The 18,329-nt window shown below is 40.8% G+C and overlaps 1 protein-coding gene across 5 annotated transcripts in view; it reads right to left on the minus strand.

Moving 5' to 3' along the window:
- The window catches only part of LOC119900970 (cilia- and flagella-associated protein 47-like), a 69,813-nt gene that overhangs the window by 44,879 nt on the left and 6,605 nt on the right, over positions 1–18,329 (minus strand). For all 5 annotated transcript variants that reach the window (XM_038716356.1, XM_038716362.1, XM_038716341.1 and 2 more), the window contains exons 10-24: positions 18,111–18,318; positions 15,337–15,565; positions 13,409–13,561; positions 13,108–13,294; positions 12,908–13,004; positions 12,434–12,650; positions 12,099–12,343; positions 11,767–11,897; positions 9,788–9,910; positions 9,557–9,688; positions 9,373–9,450; positions 1,504–1,651; positions 1,176–1,255; positions 340–538; positions 93–178 (exon numbers count right to left, since the gene is read on the minus strand). In XM_038716356.1, the coding sequence (XP_038572284.1) occupies positions 93–178; positions 340–538; positions 1,176–1,255; positions 1,504–1,651; positions 9,373–9,450; positions 9,557–9,688; positions 9,788–9,910; positions 11,767–11,897; positions 12,099–12,343; positions 12,434–12,650; positions 12,908–13,004; positions 13,108–13,294; positions 13,409–13,561; positions 15,337–15,565; positions 18,111–18,318 (2,313 nt within the window). The remainder of the gene's footprint in view (positions 1–92; positions 179–339; positions 539–1,175; positions 1,256–1,503; positions 1,652–9,372; positions 9,451–9,556; positions 9,689–9,787; positions 9,911–11,766; positions 11,898–12,098; positions 12,344–12,433; positions 12,651–12,907; positions 13,005–13,107; positions 13,295–13,408; positions 13,562–15,336; positions 15,566–18,110; positions 18,319–18,329) is intronic.

Raw genomic sequence — 18,329 nt, forward strand, 5'->3', positions numbered from 1 at the left:
TAAGAAAGTTGAGGGAAAGGGAGCACAGTGAAAAACATAGAAATGGAGGGAGGCAAGAAATTGATAGGCTGCAGACAAGCCCTTGTTGATACCTTAGTGTTAGCATCAGACTGTAGTGCCAAAGGCTCCACATGGAACTGTAGGCTAGAAGGGGACATTTCCAGTGGGGCGCACAGCACTAACAAACATTTTAAAAGAGGGGAAAGAAAAACCATCACATTTAACTACATGAACCTTGTGCCATGTGAAAAGATTTGTGTTCTGTTAGCTGAATAATTATTTTGAATAGTATTTAAAATATAGACACATACAGCTCTGACCCCACATTAATGATCCCACCTGTAGCCTGTATGTGATGTGACTGTTGTGTCACCATTGTGACAGACTGTGGAAGAGTCTTGACGACGTGCTTCCTGCTGCCAGCTGACAGCAAGGAGGAGGTGGAAGAGAAGGACGCAGTGGGAAAGGGAGACAGAGAAGCAGTGGGCCATCTCATTCCGTTGACTATCAGTGCAAGGTCAAAGTCGTAGCTGGCCACCTGCAGGAAGATACTTTTCTTAATATTTAAATGTAAGCCCTGTCCCCCCCTTAGTTATTGTGGCTGCACCTGTCAAGATTTTGTACCGGTTGGACATGGTTTCCCACTCAGTTTCAAACCAGGAGGCATAACGGCCGGTTATGCCAACTTGAATCAACATCTCTGTGCGGTACAACATACCGCATGTTCAAGCAGCATCAACAGCACAATAAATGATTTCCCTGGTTTATTATGGCTGAATTTAAAAGTTAAAGGTGGTGTCCTGTCTCCGCCAATACTTATAAGTTGTGAAAAGATTGTTGTTTTCTAGCCAGACATTAAAACTGAAGAGGGGAATAAGCCCTTTTTCTATAGGTAGATAGAAGCAGGCTTTTTTTTCTTATCAGCTGTAGTAGATAATTTACTTTATTTCACTGTATGATTAATCAAAAATTTTTATTAATGTGCATTGTTTCCTTAAGTGCTAGTCGTTTCTTACTGTCTACATTTGTTTTACCCCACTAATGTAGTTAGTTAATGTTTTGCTCCTTAGCCTCGGAAGTAACTCTCGGTTACAGATGCTAAATGCTCATTTTAGCTTGGTCTACTCAGTCTTACGATACTTTATCTACTGGGAGATAGCTGGTCAAAATCTCACCTGTGTGGGGGAGAAGACGAGGGAACAGTCCACTGTCTGGTAGCCTTGGACCTTCACATATTTCACACCTGGCTCCTTCTCTGCTCGAAAAAAAATGCACAGAAACAATCAGAAACAAAAGCAATACACAAAACATGCCGTGGATTTAAAATTTATAAACACTTTTACTTCCCTATCATTTCTATTTAACTTCTATTCTAGTCGCAGCCCACACAGTAATGCAATTAATAAATGACAATAATGATATGTCCTGTTTGCATTGGACAAAACCTCTTTCTTATCTTCTTAAGACATATTACTCACACACATGCTGTGTGTAAATACATACTTGCTGAGGCCTGAGGGAGCTGCAAAGAGAATTCAGTGTATTCTGACCGGTCGAGGGTGACCCAGGCTTCGGCTGACGAGTGATTTGTCAGAACGAACAGTATCGCTCGCTGAGAACCAGAATAGACCCCGTAAAACTGGAAATGGGACTGAAAAGAGGGAGGGAGAAATGAACGCCAGAGTAATCTCACAGTAAGAGAGAAACAGTAATCTCAAAGGTGGATATCTCCAAACTCAAGTTTGAAGTTTCAGACAGCTACTCCTGCAAAATATAAAACTTTTTTCTTTCAACGACCAGAGTCATACAAAAGCTCAATATCCTTGACTCCATTTCAATCAAAGCTGCAACCCTTTCTGTTTCCAAAGGCACACACACACACATTCACACACACTTTAACACAAAGTCTGATGTATTTTCTTCCTCTTTACACAGTCACTTTCCTCCTATTTCTTTACTTTTCACATCTATGAGCCAAGGTATTATCAATTAAAACAGTGCATGTTCATGTCTAGTATGTTCTTAAATGCTATAAGTAGGATATGACAAGCTTTTGTAAAATAAAACCAAACGTAAATCAAGACACAGACGCATTACACTCCAATACTGATAACATTTTATAATGTCATTAATACAAGACTACTAGAGGTGTAAATAAGAGGTAAATTGGCATAAGAATAATAATTGCTATGTATAAGAAATAAAGCCAACAATTTTTTTTCAACGGCAAACCTGAAGAATACATTACCTTTGAGTTATTCTGAAAGCACAGTGTCTCCATGCTAATCAAGAATTGGACAACTGGACAAATAACTGTCCTGCTTCATCATTTTTATTAGCAATCACAAACTGCCATGCAAACCTCAACAATGCAACAGAAATTGCAATATAATTGATTGAAAGGTGCATGGTGCAATATTTCTTTCACCAACTATTACATTACAAAATGATTTATAGATACTATTTATAAACTTTAAGATGATGTAAGTTAAAGATTATTCCAAGTCCAGTATGCTCACTTTGTTATTAAAAATCTATTAACACATGTAGCTACATGTTTTTGAGTTTAATTGCCTAATACTGTATCAGATGTTATTGATTTGCAGGTAATACACTGACTGTGGATAAGCACCTCATACAGCCCCAATATTTCTTTAATCTGTCAAGATAGCTAAAGAAGGTCCTCAGCTAAGAAAATGAGGATAAAACCTCTGCATAGATCATGTATTTGACAATTTCATAATCTTAGATGTGGGAATGATAAGTCAACTGCTGCTATGAAAAAGGCTGCTGATTTGGTTAAATCCTATATGTAAAATTGTGACTGTTTACGTATAGATAACTGTCAAGTTTCTTGTAAAACGAGGAGTCAGCGTCGGTGGATTCTTTCTTTTCCTCAGATTTTCAGATTTTATTATATTTCCTTCTCATCTTGCATTTACCATATATATGTTGTGCATTGTATAAATATATAATTGTGCTGTTTTGCGTGAATGGTGTGAAGTACTAATAAGGAGTTGGTCACAAAAAGGAATCATTTCATGATAGCACCATCTTAGTGAAAACAGGTCTGGGAATAATGGACAGTGAGGTCAAATACCATTCCTGTATCAGTCAAAATCATGACAAAGGACTTTACAGTGCCACTGATCAAAAACTAACAAGGACAACCTGCAACATCAAGGCTTCAAAAAGGAACAATGAAATTAAAATGCCAAACCTGAGTCAAGGTTCTGCTCAAGGTTTCTACCTGCTAAATGGGAGTTTTTCCTTGCCTTTGTCACCAAGTGCTTGCTCCTGGTGGGAGTTGTTGGTTCTCTGTTTCTGTCTATTATAATATTGTGAAGTACGGCGAAGACCTGTTCTGTATGAAAAGTGCAATGAGACAACTTCTGTTATGAATTGACGCTATATAAATTGAATATTAACATTACGTTGTCATAACAGCAGCGCATATATCTCGCTTCGGTGGGGACAAAAGGTAAACAGGATTTGCAGTCCTGTCTCGCTGTCCTGACGAAAGCGCTCAGGGATGATTTCGCTGTGATCATGCACAGCACTGCTGTGATAAGCCATTTCCAATTACCGAGCTTACAGAGCACCTCATCATTGGCTCTCTGTCTGAAATACACCCAAACTTTAGATGGTCGCAGGCAAGTTTTTTTAGCTGCAGCTTGTACTCTGAGGGAATCCCTGGTTTGACCGGACGCAGCACCCCAACACGCCAACGCACGCTATAGAAATTAAAGTAATCGAGTCGCCCCAGCCCTAATATCAGCCTGATAGACAGCATCTTTGTGTTTTATATCTTTATATGGTATAGTATATTAAGTAAACTGTGGCAAATTAAAACAAGTTGGTTTGGGTTGTTGGGAAAACTGTAGGTCATCACCAACATAAGCATTAGATGCTCTCTATAATACTGCTGTATTGCTTAAAATCGAATTTCTTATTATTTATAAAATCATCCTTTGTACCAAGAGCAATCAATATGACGAACAAACTATTCATTATACTGATTGCACTTGCGGTATGGCGCAAAATATAGATTGTTTTATTTGATGATAATAATAGTAAAAACAAAGACTGCAATCAGTCAGTCCTGACATACAATTCAATTAAGGAGGATAAAAACACAATAAAGCTAAAAGCTAACTCTCATTGTGGTCCTCATTAGAAAGAGAAAAGAGTAAGATTGCACAGTGAAGATCTGTCAGTCAATAAAAAAATAATACAAACAAGCAAATAAACAAAACACATTTATGATTGACTACTTAACAAGCATTTCTTCACCAAAGGTTTAAAACCCCTCTCGGCCTGCTTTAGTGATCCTTCAACACTGGTCCAGAGAATTGCCCTGAATCTTAAAGCAATCATATTAGTTGAACTACCTACTAAGACTGAAATTGTTGAGTAACCAGAAGTATTTGTTTTATTGTGACAGATAGACAGATTTAAATATAGTCAAAGGCGTAAAGCATGGTGTACTGGAGAACAGTTGTGCAATGGGTTATAATTTTGAAGGAACACATGATACACAGAAGACTTTTCCATACTCAATAATAATATATAATAATCCTTATTTGTAGAGCACTTTTCAAAAAAAGTTACAAAGTGCTTTAACAAGTGTAAAGAATAATACAAGATAAGAGCATGAAAACATTGAAAAGACTAAAATACAGATTAATATAAAATTAGTAAAATACAATAAAATAAAAGGGATAAAATAAAGTCAAATAAGATCGGAAAGGCTCTCCTATAAAAGTATGTTTTAAGAAGGGACTTAAAAGAGTTCACTGACTCAGCAACCTGATTTCCTCGGGCAGGCTGTTCCAGAGCCTCGGGGCCCTGACAGCAAACGCTCTGTCCCTTTAGTTTTCAGTCGAGACTCTGGAACAGACAACAGACCTCTGCCCGAGGATCTCAAGGTACGTGCTGGTGTGTATGGGACTAAAAGTCAGAAATATAACAAGGCGAGAGGCCATGAAGAGCTTTAAAAGTGATCAATAGAATTTTAAAGTCAATTCTAAAACATACTGGGAGCCAGTGTAATGAAGCTAAAATAGGAGTAATGTGGTCATATTTCTTTGTTCTGGTTAAAAGCCTGGCAGCTGAGTTCTGGACAGTCTGGAGTCGATCAATAGATTTTTGGGTTAAACAGGTGAAAAGGCTGTTGCAATAATCCAGGCGTGATGAGATGAAGGCGTGTAAAATGGTCTCGGTGTCCTTAAAAGTTAACATAGATCGAATTTTTGCTATATTTCTAAGTTGATAAAAACATGATTGAACAAGCTTTGTGGTGTGCTGCTCGAAATTTAAATTACTATCAAACCAAACACCAAGGTTCTTTGCCACAGGCTTAATGTGATTTACTAGGGAACCAGCAGTATTTGTTTTGCCATCTGCTGGGACCCAATGACCAGGATTTCTGTTTTGTCTGAGTTCAGCTGGAGGAAATTATTTGACATCCATTTTTTTACTTCTCAAAGGCAGTTGTTAAGTGAACTCAGCATTCCAGGGTCTGTGGATCTGATAGGCAAGTATATTTGTGTGTCATCAGCATAAATATGAAAAGAAATGCCATGTTTATGGATAATATGTCCAAGGGGAAGCAGATACAAGGAAAACAAAATGGGTCCTAAGACCGACCCCTGAGGCACACCATATTTAACTGGACAGAATGAGGAGACATAGTTGTTTACAGACACACAAAACTTCCTATTTGACAGGTAGGATGAAAACCATTCTAGGGCAGTACCAGAGATCCCAGTGCCTCAGTCTGTCTAACATGATGTTGTGATCAATGGTGTCAAAAGCAGCGCTAAGGTCCAGGAGTACAAGGACTGACCACATGCCTTCATCAGCAGACATTAAAAGGTCATTGGTGACTTTAAGCAGGGCAGTCTCAGTGCTGTGGTACTTCCTAAAACCAGACTTTTCAAATAATTTGTTATTTTCCAGTACAGTGAGCAGCTGTTTGGACACAATTCTTTCTAGAATCTTTGCAATAAAAGGCAGTTTTGAAATTGGTCTAAAATTATGTGGGAGGGAGGGATCTAAATCAGGTTTCTTTAAAAGTGGGTTCACGCAAGCCGTTTTAAAATGAGTAGATAGGGAGCTGTTCAAAACAGAGATCAAATGGGGCCCAACAGAATCTATTACTTTCAGTAAAAATTTTGTAGGTATTACATCAAGTGGGCTGGAGGACACTCTCATTTGTGATACTGTTTTTAAAAGCTCAGACAAGTCGATGGGATAAAACTGGTTAAAACTCTCTTGTTGCTGGTGAGGAACCTCTGAGTAAGAGGCCACGGGGTAATAGAGGCTCTGATTGACACCACCTTATTGGTAAAATAAGATAAAAACAATTCACAGTCATCATTACTTCCAGCTGAGGCACAGTCTTAAACAGAAATCTGGGATTGTGTTTATGTGTAGTAATGAGTTCAGAAAAATAGTGTGTTCTCGCATCCTTAACCGTGTTATTGTAGTTAATTAATAAATCCTTCAGACTGAGGTAATGGACTTGGAGACTGGATTTTTTCCATCTGCGCTCTGCTTTCCTGCATTCCCTTTTTAGGCTACGAATGCTGTCATTTATCCAGTGTTGCTTACTAGCTTTAGACGTAGGCCTAACCTTTAGAGGAGCAGTAATATTTAGTGACGACAAGCACATAAGATTGAAGTGATCGACCAGATTGTTGGTGTTGGAATCAGACAGGTGTTGGCTTTGGCTCTGAAAGAATGCGCAAAACTTTGAAACACTTTGTTCATTAAAGATGCGAGAACACATGGAGCTTCGTGAGGCGGCATGAGTAACAGGCGAATCGCAGCTAAAAACAATACATCTGTGGTCAGATATGGTCATGTCCACCAATTCCACAAGGAAATGCTGACACCCAGGGTAAAAACCAAGTCCAGTGTATGACCACGGTTATGTGTTTGCCCTTTGACATGTTGTTTGAAGTTAAAAGAAGTGGCCATATTTAAAAAGTTAGTTGCATTAACATTGTTGGGGTCATCAACATGAATATTAAAATCGCCACAAAGAACAATTCTGTCATAATTTAAAACCAGAGTAGATAAAAATTCAGGAAGTTCTGATAAAAATCCTCCAGGTGTTTGGGGGGCGATAAATTATAACAAATATGATAGGTTGCAGCCCTCCAACTTTAAGAGTGAGAACTTCAAAGGAGTTAAATTCATCACAGCGTACTTAATGACATTTTAAATTTTTCCTATACACGCTCACTAGCCACCACCACGACCACTGACCCTCGGTTGACTAAAACAATCATATTGAGGCGGACACAGTTCAGCTAGCTGGCTATAGTCATTCATTTGCAACCAGGATTCAGTTAAAAACATAAAATCTAGATTTGCAGACAAATAAAATCATTTAAGATAAAAGTCTTACTTGACAGTGATCTCACATTGAAGAGAGCCATTTTAAATGAGTTTGTTCTGGGTGCTGGAGTTGGTGCAGTTGTCCTAATCCTTAAGAGATTACTAATATTTCTGTGTGGGATGTGCACATTTCGGTTTACTGGTCTATGCGTGATGATGACAGGAATAGAAGTCTGTGGAACAGCGCTGGGAGCAGACGGCTTTACATGCCAGCAGGTGGAGACAGTTGTTTGTGGCAGTGAGGCAGATTCTGTTCAGTGAGCGGTGGTGTGTCCAGGTGTGCTGCATGAATGATTAGTCATTCACGTAAGTCATGTGTGGACCGCACACATGCTGTATGTGCGCAGCTAACATTTCTGAGCCCCGTTTGTTTGGGTGAAGTCCGTCTGTCTTAAAAAGAGAAAATTATCCACATAACACACACGATGAGCCCTTCAGGCGGACTGGAGCCAGTCGTGGAGGCCAAGGAGTCTACTGAAGCGGCCAGCACCGCGACCAACTGTGGGAATGGGACCAGAGATAAAAACGGACTTTCCACACTGCTTTAAAAAGTTAAAAAGACGGTTAAAATCTGATTTGTCAGCTCAGACTGCCGAAGAGCTGTGTCATTTGTTCCGACATGGACTATCACTCTTGTGATGGAGGACGGGAGCGACGGCATCAGGTCCTGGAGTTTTTTTAAAATGTCAGCTGTGGTGGCACCGGGGAAGCAGTGAGTGGTAGCGTTAAAGAAACGGAGGTTTCTGGTTATGGAGTCACCAATTATTAGTGTGGTTGGGGAGAAAAGAGGACGAGGAGATGCCGGTTGTGGGGTTCCAGAGCAGGACTGAGCAGAATCTGCTTCAACACTGCGTGCGGACTGAGGATGGAGTGTGTGAGCTGCCGAGTGTTGTGTTGGAGCAGCAGTAACAGACCTGAGAGAAGGGCTACCCGACAGTGCAGGGTAGAGACGGCCTCCGGAGCGTCTGAGCACAGCCTCCTTCAGGTTTTTGACCGGGATGACGGCCGCCGATCAGGACTGGCGGCAGACCAGCGGCCCAGTTCAGGAGATGTAGCCGGTGGAGGAGATGCAACAGTGTCGGCAGGCACTGTGCGGCGAAAGAGATCCGTATCAGGGAGACTCGAAGCCGCAGGTGCATCCGCTGGTTGGACCGGAGTGTCGTTAGACAAGGCTGCATAGCGGTTGGAGAGGCCGATGTGCGGAGGAGAGGCAGCCTCATCCAAGCCTCTCTTAAAGCCACGGACCACCACTTCAGCCCAGGTTGACTGATGCTTCGGAGTCGAGCAGGATGAAAGCCTCGGAAGGCTAGAGGGGTCCCAAAACACGGTGTCCTAGATGTTAGCAGTTGCGCTAAGAGAAACAATCTGTTTGGCTTGTACTGAAGCTACATCCATAAAGCCAGTCAGCAGGGAATCTTTCTCTTTGAGTTCCTCTGAAAGTCATCGGATGTCTTCCATAAGGTTAGCAATCTTCTTGTTCGCTTTCTTGAGGAGTGTGCAGTCCTCATGGGGCAGAGTTATTTCGGCTAGCACAATCACCGGAGCTTTGTTGCGATCAGTAGCGTTGATCGCATTTTTACGGTCATCTAGCTTAAAAATCGGACAGTGTCGTTTATCTTCCCATTACTAGCTATATCAGCAGAGTAACAGATGTTTTAGACTTTGAGATTTGTCTTTTGCTCACTGATTTTCACAGGGAATACATGTTTAATGGTGCAAGTATGTTTTCACAAGTTTGTGTACATAAGTTTGCTCTCATGTGGGTTACCGTCTACTGTAAGCTCTAAGCCTTTAACTAAAAGGAGTTAATAAATAATTTTATGCTAAGAAACTGTTCCACAATTCTCCTCTTATGTAATTTCTTTTTCTCCAGCCATGTTTATTGCTGTGGTTTGTCGCTCCTTAAAACAGCAACGAAACGTGTGTATAAAAACAAACATAATGTCAACACACACAGAAACTCACCACACTGATGTCTACATTTGGAGGCTCTACTGATCCTCCCACTCTGAGCTCAATGGACTTCATGCTTTTCAGAGCTATCTGTAATACACACACATGCTTAGTGTACATTCATTCCTCTCTTGATTTCTTACGCATTTCTTACGCACACACACAGGAACAAATCATCTTTCCTACTCTCTCTCACCTCAATTCTGGTGTCAAACTTCATGACAGACTCGGGGTGGAAGTGGATCGTGAGCGCAGCCTGCCCCCCACTGGGCACCACGCCCTCAGGTGGGCTCACCATCATGCCTAGCAGGGGACAAACATCTAGCACCTGCCTCAAACAAGCAGAGACAGAGAGGAAAGAGAGACTGGCTATTTTTGTTCTTTGGTGTGTAAGTATCTGTGCAAAAACACGAGTGTGTTGACACACCTGGTAGTAGGCATGGTTCTGTCCAGTGTTGTGTAAGATGGCAGTTCTGACAGAAGGCATGTTGAGAGGCACTGATCCAAATATGACCCGTTTCTCTGCCAGCTGGACACTAGCGAGTCCAACCTGAGAAGGACAGACAGGAGAGGAAATTTTTTATCTTATTTATCACTGTTCTGTGACATTTAATCCAGTGTTGTATATTTACATACTCGCTCTCCCTAAACCTGCAGGGTCTAATTCTGCTCTAGACACTGATTTCCCTCATTTTACAAAATTGAAAGCCCCCAGAGAACATGTAGGTGTATGACTAAGTGAAGAGAGCGATAGTAATGACAGCAAGTGTGAGCGGGGGAGATTTTCCATTTAAAAAAGCATGAAAGTCATAAGCCCTACTTACAGCACAGCACTTCTTTTTGCTCACTGTGTTCTAGTCTACTGAGGCTGCTGTCAGAGGACAAATCAATATCTGCCTCTTTGATGGATCTGACCTCATATGATTGTTGAACATTGGTTAAAAAAACAAACAAATCGGTCAGCAGAGAGGCACTTTCTATTTGATCATTCATATTATTTCTCAGAACTGATCTTTTAGATTGTTGATTTGTTTTTTGCTATTACCATTAATTATAGCCATCTTGCAACAATCTCAAGGTGACATCCTTTATGTTTGGCCACTTATTCATAAATGTAACAAAAATACAGGATAATAATTTTTACAATAAGAAAATTGACCCAAAAATGCAAGGCAAATCCCTGATAGTTGTATAAAGGGTAATTTTGGTATTTTTAAACCTGGGTTGTAGAAGACTAGCAAGACTTTATTTCTTAACGTTACTACCACACAACAAACTCCTCTCTCCAACATTTCCACCGTCGTCTTCCTGCAACAACTCCCCTCACATTAGATTTCAGTTACTGGTTAAAAATAAAGGTAGTCATCGAGTCATTAGTAGGGATCCTTTCCATGATGTTGTTGGACACCTGGTATAACAGTCTCAGCCTGTCAGTGGTCACTTTTTGTGGATGTAATTTTGATGGGCAGTTTCCCAAAAGGAATACATTGCAGCCACTGCAGCCAGTTCGCAGCTGCCAGCAGAAGCCATCTACTGCACAGATTCCAAAGGTTTTTGTACCTACTAGCCATGTTGACACCAAAATATGTGAAAATATGGCCCAGGTTTAAAAACAGAAATTATCAATTTCCTTTAAGAACTGGGTTTTCAACGATGTTGCAAGAGTGAATGAAAAAGTTTCTGTGGATGTTTTGATACCTCAATACTACTACTGAAACCTGCAAACATATAACAGCAGATGTTCATGTGCATATTTGATACTCAAGTAGTTTGATTTTGGACCCTCGTGAACAAGCTAAGACAGATCAGCTCTGTGATTTTGGGATTTAGGAATAACAGAACAATTCAATTTACATTCTCTATCAACAGTAAAAACCTTACCAGCCTTCCCGACCACTAGCCTCTGTAAAGCTGGCTTCTGTCATTCACAAAAGCCAAATTAAGAATAGACTGCATATAAGAAGTAATAGAAAAAACCCGACAACACAACCCCAATCTGTTGCTGACATTGATTTTGCCTTCCTATGACGGGTTAGATGAAAAGTCCGCTTTCCTCTTTTAATTCAAGTCAGCAATATTAGAGTCAGCAGTGATTAAGTCTCTTAATTACATTATATGACTTCCAAAAAAAAAGTTTGAGTTCTACAGTTCATCTTCTGTTTATATATGCACAATCGCTCTCTTGGCTGAATTAACTTGACTTCACTAAATTCTGAATAAAGGCAGATAATGACAGTAGTTGCTGACAACACAAGTTGAATAAGTGGCTAGTATGCAGTTATGGTATGACCCAAATCAGCAACTGGTCCACAACACCAGTCATAACTTGCTTGCCTGTCCCACATCCACAAATGTCGCAAACCCCTGATATATTATAGTGGAGAAATGGATTATGGTGCAGGAGACCTTAGCAACACAGTGCAGGCGTTGTGTGTTGCCCTCATGGACTGAGAGATCAAAGTCTCCTTCTGGAGGGGAGGAGAAGGAGGGATGCCACACCACCTCACAGTCCAACTCCCTGTATGGCTCCACTGTACCTGGGGGGATGTTGTATAAGCTATAATTAACATAGGCAAATCCATTCATTAAAGTGCTTATTAACACAATACAGCTTCTTAAACACAAGCACAAAAGAGAGAGAGATGATGCAAAGTAACATTGTTGATATTAAGGCTTTGAAAATGCTAAACCAGGACCTCACACCCAGGGACATTCAACAAGAGTGTCACATTCAGCACCTGTAGCCGGTCGAATGGAGAAAAGGATGCCACTCTCTGTCACCACTGGTTTCCATGTGAACTCTGCGGCGTGGTTACGACGATTTCGAAGGGTAACTGAGCTCCTGTAACCTGACTGGGCAAGCAGAGTGGGGTTTGGGCGGAGCACCAGCAGAGAGGTCGAAAGCTCCAGAGCCAAGGGGACAACCTCAGCCTGGACCAGTATTTGACCAGGGTGTTGCTGGTTCACAGAGAAGGATACAGGTCTGAGGGAAAGAAGTATGCCATATTGCACTTGAACTGCAATAATTAATTTTCATGTAATAAAAGTGTGTTGAGCTGCTTCCCCCACCGACCTGTAGAAGTGACCCAGCGTGTTGCTTTGAAACGTCAGGGGTAGGGTGTTGTGGGAGTGGGGTGGCAAGACGTGGGAGAGGGGTGAGGAGCCTTGTAGCTCAGGGCAGTCAACCTCCAGCTGCACCCAGACGAACATTGACAGATGATTTATCAGCTTCAGCTTCTGAACACACACTGACTGCACACACACTTCGCCAAAGTTCACTAACAATGGACCTGTTGAGAAAAGAGGGAGTTTTTTTTCCTGGCTTTCCAACATGAAAACAACTCTTCTTCACTTAGCTATATCAATGATTTGACAACATGATCAACGATCACTGTGATAAATTTAGAGGGCAAAAATTTTATAAGTAGAAAGAACAACACAGACAAACAGACTACTACTTGTACTAAGCGTTTTGCTGAATCTCACAGTTTTACTAAAGCTATTTTTAGAAACAATGACTCTAGCACTTCTGGACTGAATCTCTAACCTATGTCAACTTGGTAGAGCTCCTGAGCTGTCAGAGTCCTGTTGCAGTCTGCCATCTCCTGTCTAGTAGAGGGAACTGCATTCATTATCTCTGAGGCCTGGAGAGAATGCAAGAGATGGAGAGAAAACGAAATGAATGTTGCACTCTGTTACAATTTAAATGAACTAAAATGTGTTTTTTGGGACCACATTTGATCTGACCTTCTGGGTGATGGATGTCCTGTCTTGGGGGAGGCTGGATTTGGTTGCTAGAAGAGCATAGCTGTTATTTGGCTTGGCCTCTGAGATCTCACTGCTCTCCAGGTCGCTGATGCAAAGTGTAGGGGGAACAAGCCCTTGAGAGGGAACAATCCCAATATCCACATCGTTTTCCACTGTTTCCTGTGGTCTAAAAACCAAGAACAAAGTCCAACATCTCTATTTCCAACCGTTTACTGTGAGACAAATAAAACTTGAAATGGGCCTTTATCTCAGTAATCACAACATTCATAGGAAAGCTTACTTCTCTTTGATTTTCTGTAGCCGAGTCTGTCTGAGCTGTTTGATGAAGTCTATGTAAATCTGTTGATTCTGCTGTTTCTGCTCCTCTTCTTCCTCAGTGAGAGCATAGTTTGTGTCCAAATAGTGATAGCGGTGTACACCAGTGAAGATGGTCCTGAGTAAAATAAACACAGGAAGGAGGATATTCAAATCTTAACAATGTAGGATACCAAAGACATAACAACAGAATTAACGGATTTTTAATATTTCAATCCTAAGAAAAACATGACTTCAGACTAGAGCCCGACAGATATGGGTTTTTGGGGGGCGATGCTGATGCCGATATCAAAGTGAAAAAGAGCCGATTTATGAGCCGATATTTTGATTTTAAGAATGATTTGGATAGTAGACCCCTTATATACTATATAAAGTACACTTAGAACAGGCCGATATTGAAAGCTGGTATGTATGTGGGCTATAAAACCTTTTCCTAAATGGATTATGTTAATAAAATAGACTACAGTCTCAAAAAGTGAACATGTAAACAATTGCACATCAATAAATATTTGCTACTGGAAGGTGCAACTTTTTCAGCCATCTGTAAACAGAGAGAGTGAGAGAGAATAAGCAGTGTATTTCACTTTACATGTAATCTGCCATAATTTCAATGTAGCACATTCACATCTAGTACATCCCTTTACCAGCACTCTTTAATTCTAACCAAAGCTATGTGAAACCACTTAACCACCATCGGTATAAATCATGCCGTCTAGGATACAGTGAGCTGCTGTTGAATGCATCTAATACTACCCAACTACCGTAACATTAAACTGTTGTGAGCCGGGATGGAAGCCAGGAGATGGTAGTGAAAAGCGAGAGGGTTAGCAAGTCATGAATGTTTTCAGGAGAGGAGAAGTGACTGAGTCTGTTTTTATTGTAATTATTAAAGTCATGTAATTAACTTGACAAAAGACCGGCTCACCGCTCGCACAGCGTGTTTTTAAATGATGCGTGTATGCTCTGGTAAACTCCGGTCAGCTGATTGTTTTCTTCTGTGGTTTTTGTGGTCCCCTGTAGTTAACAGGGGAGCTCCAGCTGGTCACCCTCTGGTGGGCAAACTACGTAACACCCATGACATGAGTGAAGGATCTGACTCTAGGTTTCTTTTTTAATAGTCATATGTCTGCTGTTTTAAACGGCCAATGCAGATTAAATGCAATTAGCTCATATCGTCCGATAATATCTGCCGGCTGATACATCGGTCGGGCTCTACTTCAGACATAAACAAACATGGAGGCAGACGGTCATCGTCAGCTAGATGCACTTGTGTGTGAAATGTTTTGCAGAGAAAAACAAAAAAGACAGTAATACTGTGGATGAACTTGAGGCTGAGAAGACATTTATAGCGGAAGCAAATACAGAACACGTTGGTGATGCTTCCGTCAGCTCACTCTCATCTGATCGGACACTCTTGGATTTCAAAATCAGGAGGCCTCCATGCCAGTCAGTGACCTTAAGATTATGTCTGTAAACCTATAACGGTGAATCGGACCAAATATCCTACCAATAATCCTCTAGTGCCGTGGTTCTTAACTTGGGGGTCGAGACCCTCCTGGGGGTCGCAACCCGGTCCCATGGGGGTAGCAAGAATGCTACTATAGAAAAAATAACTTAGAAATAACTAGACGGAATACAGTTGTGAATGGAATCTCATGTCGCAAAATATTTTCAACCTCAAAAAGGGGTCGGACTGTCAGAAAGGTTAAGAACCTCTGCTCTAGTGTGCGGCCAGCATAAGTGTTTTTAACACTATATTCTTCAAAATGTAATATGTCTATTTCATACTTTTGGGAAATTTGGATTTGTTGTTTCTTCAAACACACTTCATTTGACGAATTGCCTGTCATTATGCGCCGAGACTGTGAAATAGTGTGTTTATTTAACCCCTACCTGTACTGTCTTTCTGGAGAGGCAGGCCTGATGCTCGCGGCTCGGTCATTAGGAAAAGCCAGGAACTCCTCCCCCTCTGTGTTCTGACTCCTCTCGCTGCGATGTTCGTGAATTCGTGTTTTGTCAGCGCTGAGGACAGCAGCACGTGCCATCACACGGCAGCAAGCCAGTTCACTGTACCGAACGTGAGGCTGTGATCCGGTTGGATTGGTCACTGCTGGAGTGATGCCTGTGAAGCAGACAATTAGAGCAGGACAGGCAGGCGTATCAAAATCATCTAATGAGAGTACAAGTTGGTGATATTCAATACATTTCTTCATGACAATAAATCCAATGAAAAGATCCAAACCATCACAGAAAGTACTACACATGCTGTAGTGTATTTTCACTCAATCCCACATACACCATCCTGCTGCTACAAATACTCACTGAAGCACCAACTGCGAATTAATCCACCGCTGAAAACAGCCGCCAATAAATGCACTATTTTCTCCTTTTTGTTTGCTAAAAAGCTGCGTGCTCATCTGTTTTAGGAAATTACTGAATCTTCTCTTTAATGAAACTATCAGGGCTTAAATCAAGAAAATTTTCTGGACCTGAAGTGTGTTCGGGGGTTACAACAAAGGAAAGGTAAGGGACAAGAGCGTAACTCTGTGTTGAAAACTGATGGGGACATAATGGCTTAGATTAGGGGTGTGATGATAAACATAGCTAACGAGACATGAGGAATTACAATACTGGGTTTGCAAGAACAAGACGAGAAAATAATTATACACTGTTCAATCTGGGGGTCTGAAAAATTTGAGTATTAAACACTTCATTTCCTGCATTCTGGTAAAACCTTTTTTGCTACCACCTATAATCAGTGCTTGAAGTGGGAAAAGGGCTGGGCGATATGGGCAGAAACGTTATCACAATGAATAATTTTTTGCTCCTGAGTGAAAGTTGGAGAAACCAGACATTTAAAAACAGTGGACACTTCACAAATCTAAGTGCAGAACATTCAAAAAAATTATCACAAAATGTGTTTGTTTCAACAAATATGCATGAGTAACATTAGGTCTAATCTGTCTTCAGTCCCTTTTCCTCAACATAAATACCTAAAAAGAAATATAAGTGCCGATTAGTCTATGATTCAAATGAATTAAATTAAACATTTATTTGTTGGATTGTTATTAAGGAAAATTATATTAAGATAATTATTATTGTTTTATTGTCCAGCCCTGCTGGTACTCCCCATTTACATGTTGCCTTGTTTATCAGCCAGTCTCAGGGCTAATGTTATTGTATTCATTATAATTTCATATAGCCTACTATTTATCTCACCACAAGTAAAATATTAGTTCCAGTTGGACAGCAGTTTCATTTGTGTGGGTTGTTTCCATTCATTAAATTCGTGTAAGAAAAATTATCTACATGGTGGACAGTTTCTAATTAGTTAATGCTAAGTACTACTCGTCAATAATCATTCATGCAGAACAACAAGTTCAACATTTCTAAAGTTTGCTGTAGCGCATTAAACTTTTTTTGGAGTTACGTCACCTCCAGGCTGTGATTAGTTAGTTCACGAAAGGCTTACTTGATGAGCAACTTTACGCACGCGACTGCATGGAAGGCACCTGAGCTTCAGTTTCTACCGAGAGATTAGGAGGCTGGGAACAGGCGTCACATATTGTCCAGAGAACCTGATATGGAAAGGACACCAGTACCCAAGAAAACTACACCAAAGAGTAAAAAGAAGAAGTACTGGTACCGGTGACCAACTTTAAGCACTGCTAATAATCAAAATTGACACCACTTACCAGAAAAGCCATAGCCTATCGATGGATTACATTCCGACAAAACTGGCCTTGTTATGTTGGCAAAGGTCCTAACGATCCAATCCAGTAAAATATTTAGTCCACAATGCATTTTCAATCAATAAATCAATAAATACAAAGGGAGTGTTACATCGTTTAACTACAGTTAGCATGTAAACAAAAACAGGACACCTTGACCTTTTGAGTGACACCTTAATTGACCCAATAGAAAATTCAATGCCCTGTCCACGGCCTACAACAGCCAATGAGTGTCCACGTAGTCAGGAAGTGCCAGCCCCCTTCTTTTGTGCATACACCAACAGAGATTGTCCTGAGGACTGGCGCTTCACACAGCTATCAAGCGACTGTTAAAAAAATACGCAAGAATATTTTCCACGTACATTTATATATTGTCGAATATGAAAACGCCCCGCTCCGGAATTCCGGCACTGTGCCGGAGAACTTTAAGGCCTGAACTATACATATGTGAGCTGTAAAGCTTTGTTTAAAAAACAGCTTGGGGCTGACAGCCACAGACAGGGTAGGTGAAAGTCAAAGTATATTGAGTAGTATTGAGGCAACTAGCTAGGGCCGGGGTGATTCATAGATGTAATCCTTTACGGAAATGTGGATTGGCACAACGTGCATCAGCGTGAAAACTACATTTGCCTGTGATGATCTTACTGCATACTACTAAGGGAAGTTCAGGGAAATAGATTACATGTGTTCAAACTGATCTATGTGTCACAGCAATCCTTTTGAATTTGAGGTCCAGTATTTTTCTGATCAGGCATTTGACAATTAGGGTCTGTCTATTATTAATATCATAACACAGCAGTGACTTTAATTAATTATCAAAATAGTTGGCAATGAATTTAACAGTTGACAACTAATCGATTAATCGTTGCAGCTGTATGAGAGACACTCACGTTGTTGGTTTTGCTCTTTTCATGGGATTAAACCTTTGATACTCACCAGGATTTAGTTTAGGTACAGGGTGTGTGGTCTCACTTCTGCAGACAGCAGACAGGTGTAGAGTGATGGTGTGGAAGCTGCAAAGCTCAAGTCCAGTAACATCTTCAGCTGTGTTGCCACCCCTCCGAAGAACATTACCTAAGACGTCTACCTTCTGACACACCTGGAAGCTCCCTTGTTGCCGTGCAGTGAAAGACAAAATTACATCCTGGGGAACAC

Source organism: Micropterus salmoides, unplaced genomic scaffold (assembly GCF_014851395.1).
Source record: "Micropterus salmoides isolate LMB-PRFRI ecotype aquatic unplaced genomic scaffold, ASM1485139v1 Ms_hic_scaffold_1, whole genome shotgun sequence".
NCBI lineage: Eukaryota > Metazoa > Chordata > Actinopteri > Centrarchiformes > Centrarchidae > Micropterus > Micropterus salmoides.